Source organism: Sapajus apella, unplaced genomic scaffold, assembly GCF_009761245.1.
Source record: "Sapajus apella isolate SASKATOON/1434 unplaced genomic scaffold, GSC_monkey_1.0 scaffold17, whole genome shotgun sequence".
Classification (NCBI taxonomy): domain Eukaryota; kingdom Metazoa; phylum Chordata; class Mammalia; order Primates; family Cebidae; genus Sapajus; species Sapajus apella.
The window spans coordinates 27,293,280-27,308,021 of record NW_022436957.1 but is presented as its reverse complement, the minus strand read 5'-3'; the positions used below and the strand labels follow the sequence as shown (position 1 = coordinate 27,308,021).

The following is a 14,742-nucleotide window of genomic DNA, read 5'->3' as shown; positions in this document are numbered from 1 at the left end:
AGACAAAAAGTTGCACACATAAAATTTATTAAGAAGAATTGTTGCTTATTTATAAGGAAGTGAGGGAGGCAGTATTCGGCAGAGAAAAAGCTCATCCACAATGCAGTTGCTACTGAGGCTTCCACCTCAGGGACACTGGAGCTGGGTAGTCTTTTGAAGTTCTCCCAAATTGAAGCAAATGAGCTGGGACTTTTGTAACTCTGTACTAGCCAAGAGCAGGCACCAGGGAGAAATGCAGCTGTGATCCTTTGCAGTTATTATTATTCTGGAGTAGATTCACCGACACCACAAATACTAGGAATAATATTGTGGTATGGGTGCATCTACTCCAGAAGAGGATCTTGATGAGGCATTACAGCATCCATTACAGACAGGTACTGCCATATTCTGCTTACCCCACAAAGATTGCAATGAGGATGCAAGTAGGAGTAGTGAGGACATAAAATAAATCAATCATTTTCTACTGGGCTTTAATAAATCAGAACTGTTGGAATTTATAGGATGATATTTATTATAGTACTCAAAAAATCTCTTTCAAATCTCCTTAACTCAGAAGAGGGGTTTTAAAAAGTCCACAATTTGCCTGGTCTGTGAATTCCCTCTTTTAAAAAGATATGTGGTGTAATCAAATTTACAAGAAGAAAACAAACAGCCCCATCAAAAAGTAGGCGAGGGATATGAACAGACACTTCTCAAAAGAAGACGTTTATGCAGCCAACAAACATATGAAAAAAGCTCATCATCACTGGTCATTAGAAAAATGCAAAGCAAAACCACAATGAGATTTCATCTCATGCGATTTAGAATAGCAATCATTAAAAAGTCAGGAAACAACAGATGTTGGAGAGGATGTGGAGAAATAGGAACACTTTTACACTGTTGGTTGGGAATGTAAATTATTTCAATGATTGTGGAAGACACTGTGGCGATTCCTCAAGGATCTAGAACTAGAAATACAATTTGACCCAGCAATCCCATTACTGGGTATATACCCAAAGGATTATAAATTATTCTACTGTAAAGATGCATGCACATATATGTTTATTGCAGCACTATTCACGATAGCAAAGACTTGGAACCAACCCAAATGCCCATCAATAATAGACTGGATAAAGAAAATGTAGCACATATATACCATGGAATACTGTGCAGCCATAAAAATGATTTTATGTCCTTTGCAGGGACATGGATGAAGCTGGAAAACATCATTTTCGGCAAACTAACACAAGAACAGAAAAAACAAATGCCACATGCTCTCACCCATAAGTGGGTGTTGAATAATGAGAACACATGGACACAGGGTGGGAAACATCACCCACTGCAGCCTGTTGGGGGTAGAGGGATGGGGAGGGATAGCATTAGGAGAAATACCTAATGTAGATGATGGGGTGATGGATGCAGCAAACCACTATGGCATGTGTATACCGATTAACAAACCTGCACGTTCTGCAAATGTGTCCCAGAACTTAAATTATAATAAAAAATGTGTTTTAAAAACAAAAACCACATAATACAAAATTTGCCAGCTTAACCATTTTATGTGTACAAAATGGTAGTGTTAACTATATGCACAATGTTATTCAACAGATCTCTAGAATGTTTTCATCTCGCAAATCCAAAATTCCAAACCCATTGAAGAGCTCCCTTTGTTCCCTATACTCCAGCACTGGCAATGACCATTCTACTTTCTGTTTCTAAAGAGTTTGACTGCTTTACATACATCATATAAAGGGAAGCATGCAATAGCTGTCATTTTATTACTGGCTTACTTCACTTAGCATAATGTCTTCAAAGTGCACCCATGTTGTAGCATATGAAAGGATTTCTTTTTTGTGTGTGGCTGAGAAATATTCCATTGTGTCCTATACCACGTTTTAAAATCCTTTTTTCAATCAGTGGACATTTTAGTTACTTCAATTTTTGGCTATTGTGAATACTGCCACAGTAAATATGAGTATGCAAATATCTCTTTAAGATGCTGTTTTTAATTCTTTTGGATATACAGATGCGCATCAATTTATACTGGGATTACGTCGCAATCAGCCCATCATAAGTTGGAAGTACCATGTCAAAAATTTATTTAATATACTTAACCTGCCAAACATCATAGCTTAGCCTGGCCTACTTTAAATACGATCAGAACATGTAGATTAGCCTCATCTGGTCAAAATCATCTGGCAACACAGTACATAGCACAGTATCAATTATTTATCCTCATGATGATGTGGTTTAATGGAAGATTCAGCTTACTGCTGCAACCCAGTATCACAGAAGAGCGAATCATACTGCATGTTAGTAGCCCTAGAAAAGATCAAAATTTAAAATTTGAAGTACTGTTTCTTATCGAATGCATATTGCTTTCACACCATTGTAAAGACCAAAAGTCACAAGTTAGACCTCAGTAAGTTGAGGACCATCTATATACCCAGAAATGGGAATGCTGCATTATATAATAATTCTATTTTTATTTTTTGAGAAACCTCCATACTGTTTTCCATAGTGGCTACACCTTTTTACGTTCCCATAAACAATGCAGAAGTGTTTCAGTTTTTCTACATCCTTACCAACATATGTTATTTTCTGTTTATGATCATGGTCATCCTCATGGTTGTCAGGTAATATCTCATTGTGATTTTTATTTTTCATTTGCATTTCCCTGATGATTGATGATGCTGAGCATCTTTTCAGATGCTTGTTGGCTGTTTATATATTTTCTTTGGAGAAATGTGTACTTAAATCCTTGCCTGTTTTAAAATCAGTTATTTATTTTTGATGAATTCCTTATTAATTACTCACCTCAGAGCCTTTTTTATTAAAATACAGAATGCTCAGAACCTTTCAGCTAATTTACTAAATGCTGATCTTGAAAAAGTATTCTCATTTATCTGAATTTAGTTTCCTGTTCTATAAATTGATAATAATCATGTTTTCCCTGTCCACACCAGAGTGGTATGGTGAGGAACCAATGGAGAAAATTACTAAAAAGGCATTTTTATGCTGTCCAAATTTTGTGCAAATATATTATTATTGATTTGAACCAAAACAGTCTACATTTTAACACTGTTTAATACTGTTCCATTTACATTGCAGCTAATGGTTCCTCTTTTTCTGCCTGATGAAATTCTGGATTGAAACTCTGAGGAAACTGTGAATCAGAGTTATAGAACTCTATTTAATATTAATTTATATAACTTATCTGTCTCTCTCTGAATATATTTAGACTATGTATATATGTATATATATATATGCATGTATATATGTGTGTGTGTGTATATATATATATATATATATATATATATTTAGTGAGAGAGAGAGAGATTACACTTAAGGACTCTGCTTAGTACATTGCACTTGCACCTGATTCTAATTGTGAAAACAACAAATTTTGATTGAGACCCTGTTATTTGTCAGACCTTTGGTTTTGTGAAGAAGGAAGAGATTATTTTAATACTTACATCAAATAGCTTATCATCTCCTCTGGTGGATGAGACTTTTGAGGGCCTGACACGTGGTAGCGGATCTTATTCATTATATAACAACTTTCAAAACACATTGCTAGTTAGTTTGCTACTTCGCATAAAAATGTAACTCTCCCAAACAAATAAGTGGCTTAGGCTGAATTCTGTAGAGAACACTGCTTACCTCATTTTGCTCAGCTTTCACTGCAGAGTCTTGTCTCTAATATTCAGGTAGGAGAAACTCTATTAAAAACAATCCAATAAACAAATCCAAATAAGAATAAATTATTTAATTGAGGAACTTTTTAAGGTGCTCAGAATTTTTGTAGAATGGCAGTGTATTTTCTGTAATAAGAACTATGCAATGTTCTCTAGCTGGTTAGGCTCAAATGGTTATACGGATTTTATTCTGAAACCAGTTTTGGAATTGATGATCACCCTTCATCAACAGCATGGTGTTTATTATGGTTTCATCTGGCTTTTTCTTCCCTTATCTTCTGCACTGGGCTGCCTACTTCTTGGCTCTTATTATTACATACTCTACTTTTTTTCGTATACAAAGCTCTGCATGCATTAACAGTGAATTTCTGCTAAAACTGTTACTTTCTTCAGCTATCTTGTCAAATGCTGCCTGCCTAATTTATTGGCATTATACATTGACTATGTGAATCTTCCATTCTCTGTGGAATTCCATTCCACATTTTAACTTAAAGACTCTCACTTTCCCAGATGTGTTCTCTCTGCTGGATAAGCATTTTTCTTTTAATTTCTGTGGCAATAGGAAGAGAATTTTAAATCCTGTTTTGCATAAAAGCATTTAATAGGTAAAAATGGAGGCTGTATCAGCCATCTATTGCTGTGTAACAATCTACCCCAAATGTAAATACTCAGAATATTTTTTTTAAGTTCTTGATTCTTGAGACTGCTTGGGGCTTGGTTCATCAAGGTGGTTCTTTTGCTGGACTCACCCGTGCTCATTCAGGTACTCATGGGCAGCTGGTAGTTGATGACCACATGTGGCATTCACATGTCTGGTATAACATTTTTTTATAAGTTGAGACAGTGTGGGTGACAGGATCACTTGCTTGTAATTATTTATCAGGCTAGCATAGTTTCATAGTGGTGGAAGAGTTCCAATCACAGCCCAACATCCAAGCTTTTTTTTTTTTTTTTGAGATGGAGTTTCACTCTGGTTGCCCAGGCTGGAATGTAATAGCATGATCTCAGCTCACTGCAACCTCCGCCCACTGGATTCAAGCCATTCTCCTGCTTCAGCCTCCCCAGCAGCTGGGATTATAGGCATGCACTACCACACCAGGCTAATTTTTTGTATTTTTAATAGAGACGGGGTTTCTCCGTGTTGGTCAGGCTGGTCTCAAACTCCCGATCTCAGGTGATCCACCTGCCTTGGACACCCAAAGTGCTGGGATTACAGGAGTAAGCCACTGTGCCCAGCCAACACCCAAGTATCTTTGAGCCTCTGTTTGTGTCACGTTTGCTGATACTTCGTTAGCTGAAACAAGTCACTTGACCAATCCATAGTCAAGGAGTGGAGAAATAGACTATGGCTCTTGATGGGAGGATCTGGAATATCTACTGACAAAAGTGTAAATGCAAGAAGATTATCTGTGGACATCTACTCTGTAGCAGAGATACTGTCATTTTTGTCACTAAGATACTTCCTATGTAATATTATTTATAATTCCTTGGCAGCAATAGGTTTGTGGTTTACTGTTTCTTCAGTGCCTGAATAATATCATGTGGGTAAAAGAAGCCCTTAACAATTTCTCTTAATTTATACTTCTGAGGAATGAGAAAAAACAAACTTGGACAGGCGTAAATGATGTCCAGCAAAAATTCTAAGCAGCTATATGAGTGGTAGGTGGCTGGGGAAAGACGGAAAACTCTTTAAATGGAGACATTATCCACCATAAACAGTTTTTCTTTCCTCAGGAGACATTTAGTAATGTCAGGAGATATTTTTGGTTGTACATGTAGGAGGGAGCTCTGGCCAGGGATACTGACAAGCAATCCTGATCCTATAATGCACAGGACAGCCATTCACAACAAAGAATTATCTGGGACAAAATGTCTGTAGTGCTGAGATTGAGAAACCCTGCTTTTCACTGAGCGTATGTAGGATGAATTCATATAATGTTGGTAATAGAAGGGCACTTAGATGATGCAAACTAAAACAGGAAAAGGCAAGGATTATTTCTTTATTCAAATAGTGAAGGAAGGATATATGTTTAAAGTCAGGTTGGAGATATTTCTCAAGGATAATATTTAAGTTTTGAGTGGATGCTAGATGTACTTGATTGTTACAATCCATGTTTTTGTAGCTATATCAAATGATCCTATTTCCCAAATTAAAATGGATATTACATATATTTCATGGGTTCCCTATATTATAAGCTATAGCTCTTAGAGTCAAAAGTATTTGAGTGATGAATAATTTTTACATATTGAATGACACATGTAGGAAAGATACCTGATGTCACATGATTCTTAGAAGTATGTGCAGTGGTTAAGCACATTGTCTTCTCTTGGAAACATCACTTGTTAATGTGAGATCCTGAACAAGTTTTGTTACCTTGGTAAAAGGGTGATGATAATTCCTACCCTGAAGATTGTTTGGTAAAGACGAAATTAAAGAGGGTTTATGAAGAACCTTGCCTGGCACATAATCACTGAGTAAATGATGGGGGTGATGGCAGTGTTGGTGGTAATTTATCTTACTTATAAGTAGTAGCAAATATTTATTTGGATTATATTTTTAGTATCAAGAAAGAATCTTTTAAAATGTAAGAGAATAGCACTATTAAAATTTAAAAATCTATGGCTCCCAAACTTAACATGTTTTTTTAATCTAAAAATACAAATGTTTATCATGAATCCTTGAGTTCTGGTTCTCTGGCCTTGCCTATGTATAGTACAAGCATTTATTGTTCTAAAATGAGAATTACTGATGATAGATGAGTCATATATTTTATTTACTCTTAAGAGAGACAGAAAAAAATGCAGACAAAAATATGTGTTTATGTGTCATAGTGTTTGTTTCTAGTTTTCCGACTTTTATGTGCAGACTGTAAATATTTAGAGGGAAGGGGTGAGATTTTTCCTCACCTACACAATAGGTTGTTCTTTCTTAGAATCTGGATGTGATTTCTAATTTTGTTAAGAAATACTCTTGAACTCTTTCGTAATTCATGAATCCACATGCCATCCTTTTAAATATTCAAAAAGCAAATATTCTCCAATGTTGCTTACATGGAGGAGAGTTATTTTATCTACTGGTGAGATGGAAGGAGCTAACAATCTTTTTGATACCCCATAGTCTTAAACAGTAATGCAGTTTGACCACATATAACATTGCTGTCTTCTGTTGACACAGAATGATGAGGAGGAAGGGAATATTTAACAGCACTTTTTAGATATTCCCTCATATAATTGTTAATGTGAGTCCAATAACTTACAGTTTTGTACATTGAGTGATTTTTCAAATATAAAAATAAAGCAAACAAAAAAAAGTTACCCACATTCATAGAACAAAATTAGAAATAGAATATGCGCTTCTTTCTTTCTTATCAACCAAAGGAGACCTGTGAATTACAGGAAAACCGCCTCTGAATACTTCAGAGGAAATATGCCAAACACATTGTGTATGTGTTTTAAAAGATTTAGTAGCTCCTTTAAAGCTCTAAGTAAAGCTGTTAGTCTGACTAATCAAGTACCCCTGAAACCAATTAAATTTTCAGAATAGAGAAATGTTCTTCAAACACTTGAAAAAAATAAGAGTTCCTTTCTAAAGCCAACACCTTTTAATTAACAAAATACTCAGAGCAAAGCTGTAGTTTGCAATAGTATATTACACCTACTGTTATTCATGCTACCATTCTGGTGTGCCAGACTTAATTCATTTCAGGTATTTTGAGCTTGATTTTCTGTCTGCTTAAATATGGAGAGAAAACCACAATTTTAGTAGAGTCATTTTAATTTTCTGATGAATGCATGAGAAAGGCATTATGCTACATAGTATTTCCTCAGATTATCCAGATGCTCTCTCTCTCTTGCTCTCTCTCTCTGTGTGTCTGTGTCACTCTCCCTCCATACATCACACACACACACCAAACACACACACACACACACACACACACACACACACACACACACCCATACAATGTGTGTATCTATCTGTCTACCTAGATATACAGTTTAATTTTGTACATTGTAATACATCTGGTTCTGGCATAAGGTGATTGAGCAAAAAAACAAACAAAACCCACCCAGATCTGTTACTGGAGGGATGTTTAATAGCATAACATTAGAAAGACTATTTTCAGTAAGGACCCTAGGTGGGAAAAGACAATTCCTCCAATGGACATGAGAAGAATACCCTTAGTCTCTGAGGTGGTTAGAGAGGCAGAGATCTGAAGCAGCTAATCCCAAAGCCAGCTTCTTATAATCCAAGATAGGGGAATAAGGCAAGGGGTGGATGTCCAGGCACAATGATCATACTTGGGGTTAAGATTAAATAGGGTACAGAGGAAAGGATTTCCACCAGCTGGAGGGGAAGCCATTTCCCATGTTCCTTAGGGATGACAACTAGAGAACCATCCCAGAATATCACTGAAAATTATATGTAATAATTTATATATCCTAACTCTTTATCCATTCTAGATTATGGGTTCAGGCACTCTCAGGAAAAAAAGTCCTTTTTTAGTCTTTTAAAATATCAAGTTAACAGAAAATATCATTGGCACAACAATATATCCCTGTCTGACTCTTAGAACTATGAACATGATATTCAGACTCTGCAAAACCACTAACAGATCTGACCAGCCTACACTTTACTGAAAAAGGTGATTTGCATATATTTCTAGTACCATGACAAAGTGTAAAAAAAGAACCTCATATTTGTTAGCTAAAGGTAAAGGCATCTAAAAGTGCAGTATGAATCAATGTGAATCAAAGTAATGTTTTTCTGAACAGAATATATGAGAGGTAGATGAAGATTAGCCTCTTACTACTTTATGTTTTAAAGTGTAAGCCTGGCTTTGTGGCTTATGCGTGTAATCCCTGCACTTTGGGAGGCCAAGGCAGGCAGATCACCTGAGTTCGGGAGTTCAAGATCAGCCTGACCAACATGGAGAAACCCCATCTGTATTAAAAAAACAAAATTAGCTGGGCATAGTGACACATGCCTGTAATCCCAGCTACTCAGGAGGCTGAGGCAAGAGAGTCGCTTGAACCCAAAAGGCAGAGGTTGCAGTGAGCCGAGATCGTGCCATTGCACTCCAGCCTGGGCAACAAGAGTGAAACTCGGTCTCAAAAATAAATAAATAAAATAAAAAATAAAGTATATTCCTTGAGACCCCAAATTTTTGACTTTAGAATCCAGCTCTCAACTACTATCGGCTATCCTCTAGGCAAATTTTTAAAATCCTCCAAAACCTAATAGTGGTACAAGATTTTGTCCATCCTAGTGATAACTAGATTTAAGTAAGAACACGTTAAAAGCTAAAAATGTTTCAGACCCAAAAGAAAGGTGTAATTCTGTTCTTCATAGAGACATGTTAGTTACACACTTCTTATTCTGGTCCTCCCCAAACCATAGAGATCTAGAGTTGACATTTGAAGAGAAAATGAGATTTATTCTGGAAACACAAGAGAAAAGTTTTCAGGAAATATAGAAAGTGTGTGAAATGACACAAGAGTTTGAAACAGCCTGTACTCATGACAGGTTGCAGAATAGACATGGGTGTGGATGAGCCTGGGAAGAATGGAGGAAGATGAGGCTGGAGTGTGAAGTCTGGTTCGGAGTCCAGAGCTTATACGAATGTAGGAGATGCAGAGCCAATAACCATTGTGTGAGAAACGCAGGGAAAAGGAGAAGGAAAAAATCCACAGTCTACATACAGTAAGAACAATCCTAGGAGGTGACTTACATGTATCATGTCATAAAATCCGTAGCACAATTGCATTAGATTGGTACTGTTTTCAGAGTTACACAGGTGAAAACTCTTGAGGGTCAGGATGTTGAGTTTAGCAGGTGTATAATTCCTTACCTCAACATGCCTCCAATCTCTTTACTTTTCCAAGATTGTCTATTTAGTAAATAGTAAGGCCAATTGTCTATGAAGGAAGTACTGTTGTAATCACTATTTTACAGAGGAGTAAATGGAGATTTAGCAAGGTTAAGTCACCTAACTAAAGTTACACAGCTAAAAAAATTATAGAGCAAGGATTCAAATCCAATAGTCTGGTCCTAGAAAGCCTAAATATTCTATACTCTGCTTTCAGATTCAGAGCTATTTCCTGCTTTTCTCCCTCCAATAGAAAAAGATGTATGTGTGTGGGCTTGGGGGCAAATAAATTGACTTACTATATTTTCTCTCTTTAATATTTGACTTTTCATTGTCTTCCCCCAGCAGTGGGTCTTCCTCCATTATGTTCTTCTTGTGAAAATATCTAAAATCACCTAACTAGTAAAAACCTAGGCTTGTTTTGTGTTCTAGCCTCCATTCTTTCATTCTAATAGGTGGTTGTTAAATTTAATACTCACTGTATGTAGAAGACCTCTAAGTTCACTAAAGAGCTTACTGCACATTGAGTTTTTTTTCCCATTTATTTATTTTATTGTATTTTAGGTTTTGGGGTACATGTGAAGAACATGCAACATTGTTGCATAGGTACACACGTGGCAGTGTGATTTGCTGCCTTCCTCCCCATCACCTACATCTGGCATCTCTCCCCTTGCTATCTCTCCCCAGCTACTGGGAAAACTGGCTAGCCATGCGCAGAAAGCAGAGACTTTTTTTAAGATTCAAAGGGAGTCAGTGGAGCACCTCCTATACTCCAGGACATGTGCAAGATGCAAGAGATAGAGTAGTGAGAAAGGCTGATAAGGTTTCCTCTCCCTTTCCCATCAGTGTACAGATGTTCTTCAGGTGGTGAATGCTGGAGGAGAGAAGACCAGAAATACTGGCCTGATGGGTCTATAGATGGGATTATGTGCCCATGACTGGCACAGAGATGGCTGATTGCTAGACTTCTCCATCTTTCTCTGAATATGCTTCAGCTAATTTATCGTCCCAGTGGCATATTATGTCATCATGAATTATTCTCCCTTTTTGAGTCTCAGGCCCTGGCTTTGCTTTTCAATAGATTCCCTCCCTCCGTCCCTTCTTTCCTTTCTCCCTCCCTCCCTCCCTCACTGCCTGACTTCCTCTGTTCCTCACTCATTGCTTGACTGACTTCTTTCCTTCCTTCCTTCCTTCCTTCCTTCCTTCCTTCCTTCCTTCCTTCCTTCCTTCCTTCCTTCCTTCCTTCCTTCCTTCCTTCCTTCCTCAAACATACTTTTCAGGAAATAGTAGTCTGCTTCTTGAAGTCTGATAATTTTCTAGTTTCTCATCCTTCACTCTGTTGAAATTTAATATGACGTGATCATTTCCACTTCATTAGGTACTTCCTTCATGGTCAGAAGCGAGTCTGGAGAAAAAAAAAAAATCTCTTGTTTCTGCTCTCATTTGACGGTCAAATTTTCAATAAGTCACTTTTTTAAAAAGCATTTTCTGACACTTCCCATAAGCTTGAAATCCTTCTAAACTGCTGTATATTGCCTCAGTATACATTGTGTATCTATTTCAGAAATACTCCGTCTACATTTGCCAGTCATCCTGGTGTTCTGCAGTTAGCTCCTACAGTGATATTTTAATTTAGCTCTCTTTTCATCCTCACGCATGCATTCTCTCTGGAGATTTAGCGCCTTTCCTGGAATCCCATTTAAGATTTCTAGATCTTGTTTGCTTCCATGATTTCTTCTCCTGTACTGTGACACAAAACGCTATTCCTTCTTTACATTATGTTTAATTCTTTCTAGAAAGAGTCTCAGAGTTGTCAGATAGCTTTGAAATGTTCTTTATTGCCTCAGTGTTACTCCTTTCAATCAGTATTTCTTGACATAAATTTTTTAATTCTCTCTGACACTTACAACACTATCTTTTTTCTGTCTGCATTGATCAAGATTAGTTCCTTCATTCATAGAAAATTGTTGGTGTCCCTGAGAAGCTTGAGAGGTAAGAAATATTCTTCCATTCTACTCATCTTCTTCTCTAATGAGGAGACAAACTTAAAAGCACAGTTACATAGCCATGAAAATTAATGAATGGCTACCTCAGAACAAAAATTCAACATCTCATTTTTCTTTTATGTTCTTAGAATAGTTCCCTGGTTGTCCATGCCTCTGAGTTTCCCATTGAGATGTCTTTTGCAGCTTTCCTTGAAACTTTTTATTCCAAACTACATAGTCCAATAATTTTGCCACCAGTCTCCTGGTTATATTATGCTCCTGAGACCATTGTCTATGAACTCGATTAAGCATTCCTTCCCCTCATCACTCACCTCTGATAACCCAGCTGTGTGTTGATATTTAGCATCAATCTACACCAGGAAGTTCAGCCCTCTTCAATCAATATAAGGCCACACATACACCTTTGACTCACCATTCCCCAAATATCTCACATTTTGGGGCTTTATCTCCAGCTTCTCACCACAGTTGTTCATCACTGTGTTTCTTATTAGCCAAGTGTTTATAAAAACAGTAATATCTAATAACATTATTAATTACCTACTAGTGTCAGGCGCTGTAATAATGTTGTTGTGATGATTATGTTGCTATTTCTGGCATTGTCATACATGCATTGCTTGTACTACTCATTGAATCTACACTACCCTTTTGGCATTTACCCTATTATTATTCCTCTTTTACTGAGAAGAACTGAAACTTGGAGAAGTTATGTGACTTAACCAAGGTCCTAGAGTTCCTAAGGCAGACACAGGATTGTCTCCCAGGCGTTTGAATTCTAGGACTATACATCTTAACCGTTATCATAAGCTGACTTACTCTACAGTGTCTAATACTGTTAGTATTAAGATTTATTTAAGGACTTTGAAACAGTGTTTCATGTCTAAATAGTAAAACTACTAGCTCTCATTTTTTAAAAAATGTTGTACCTTGGATTTTTTTTCACTGTTAGTCACTATACTAACAATCTGAAATTTACAAAAAAATGATAAACTGCTCCCAGTATAAACTACAGAGCTAAGACAAGAACATTTTATTAACTTTGATTTCCCTAGGGTCCAGCTCCAAAGTAATTTACTTCCTATTCAAGGAAATCATAAGTCAGAAAGAAGATCTTATCCAATCCTGTTTTGCCTTTTATTTCTTGAATAATAATAATAATAATAACACAAGTAAAATATATTGCCCTGGCAAGGATTGAAAACTTTTGTTTTCTTTACCACTTCCACAATGTATATTATTATTATTGAGAAGGCTTATTTAAATTAAATTACTTGTCCAGGCATGAGAATGAACAAAATCATTTTTAAAAAATTGCTAAGTGTATATTAATGAAAAGGTTGAATCTTTAAATTTTCTACCATGTATTGCTAAACAAAGTATCCACATTGCTAGAAAAAGATACATAATGTCATGAATAAGAATTTGGCTCAAATTGTTACTCTTCAATTAAATTTGACTTACTGTTATTGAAATTGACTCTTTCGCTTGTGTTTCTAATTTTTCTTTTTCTTCTTTTTTCCTTTTTGCAAACAACCCAAAATATTTTAGCTTCTAGTCAGACTGTTACTCTGGTGACACAACCTGTGGTTACTAAGGAAACCACCATCTCCAAACTAGAAATGCCATCTTCCTTGATGTTGGAGGTACCTGCTCTGGCAGATTTCAACCGGGCTTGGACAGAACTTACCGAATGGCTTTCTCTGCTTGATCGAGTTATAAAATCACAGAGGGTGATGGTGGGTGACCTTGAGGATATCAACGAGATGATCATCAAGCAGAAGGTATGAGAAAAAAAGATAAAATTTGGCAGAAGTTTTCCTTTAAAATGAAGATTTCCCACTAATCACTTTACTCTCCTAGAATATTTCCCACCAGTTCTTAAGCAACTGTTTCTTTATCAGAAAACACATTACTCTCTCTATTCAGCCTAAGTATAATCAAAGATATAAATTAATGCAATTTAACTAAAGTGGCCATACATTAAAAAGAATATATACAAAACAAAAACAAAAACAAAAACAAAACAAACAAAAAAAAACAGAAACGTTACAAGAATAGTTGGCTGAGTTAAATTTACTAAACAACCTGGTATTTTAAAAATATATTTTATACCAAATAAGTCACTGAACTGAGCTATTTACATTTAAGCTGGTTGTTTTGGCACTATGCAGCCACAACATATTGCAGAATCAAATGTAAAAGTCTGGGAATTGATTACTATCCTCTCTTCTAAGTTGTCTGTGCCAATTTTCCTCCTCCAATGATAAGGATAATTGAAAGATAGCCATAAATTAAAATGAGAAAAGTAACAAAATATAAGATATTTAAAAATACCCTAGATCTTAATGTTGGCATTTACACAAAGCGATGTTCAAATTAATAGTTTTTAATATAAATAGTGTATTTTCCAGCCTCAGTGTAATCAATTTATGACATCAACTAGGAACATTAGAATACATTGATGTAAATATTGTTTACCTAGCTAGATCAAATATACTATACATCTTTTATATTTGTTAACAGTTAAGAAAAATAATTATGGAATTGTTTTACATTGAAGTTTTTTCACTTACAACAGCTTTCAAGCCTTTTTAGAGAAATAGAAAGTTGTGCTGAAGGTATTTCAGTGTTAAAGTACTACCTTTTGAAAAAACTAGAAGTGAGGCAGACAGAGTAAGGGATATTTCTTTGTAAAATAAATTTCAGCAATTCAGTAGGAATAAAAGTAATTTGATAGTAAAAAACCTACATTTAAAGGCCTTGTGCTTGAACACAGAAGACCTGAATTCAGTGCCATTTGCAAATGACAATTGTGGTCAAGCCATCTCTGGATCTTGGTTTCATATTCCGAATACAGAGAACACAGAGTACACATTCACATTCACCATATACTTATGGATATAGATGTAAATAAATATATGTAAATATCACATATATGTACATAAAATTTGCTTTACTTCCGCTTTATAAAAATTAATTATAGCCACATTTTTCAGAAAAAGTAGCTGAGGCTCATAAATGTCAAAATCCCAGTAAGTAGCAGAACAAGGATTCAAATCCAAGTCTGTTTGATTCCTAAGCATGTTATTACTTTACATAAACTGCCTGTAAGTAATAACTGTAACTGTAATTACTATTTAGTGATTTGTATGTATATGTACATGTAGTCTATTTTAGACACTATGCTAAACATTT

The 14,742-nt window shown here is 35.8% G+C and overlaps 1 protein-coding gene across 13 annotated transcripts in view; it reads left to right on the top strand.

The window, feature by feature from the left end:
- DMD (dystrophin) overlaps nt 1-14,742 on the top strand; it is a 2,282,798-nt gene that overhangs the window by 1,594,738 nt on the left and 673,318 nt on the right. For all 13 annotated transcript variants that reach the window (XM_032285804.1, XM_032285805.1, XM_032285797.1 and 10 more), the window contains one exon: nt 13,096-13,328. In XM_032285804.1, coding sequence (XP_032141695.1) covers nt 13,096-13,328 — 233 coding nt within the window. The remainder of the gene's footprint in view (nt 1-13,095; nt 13,329-14,742) is intronic.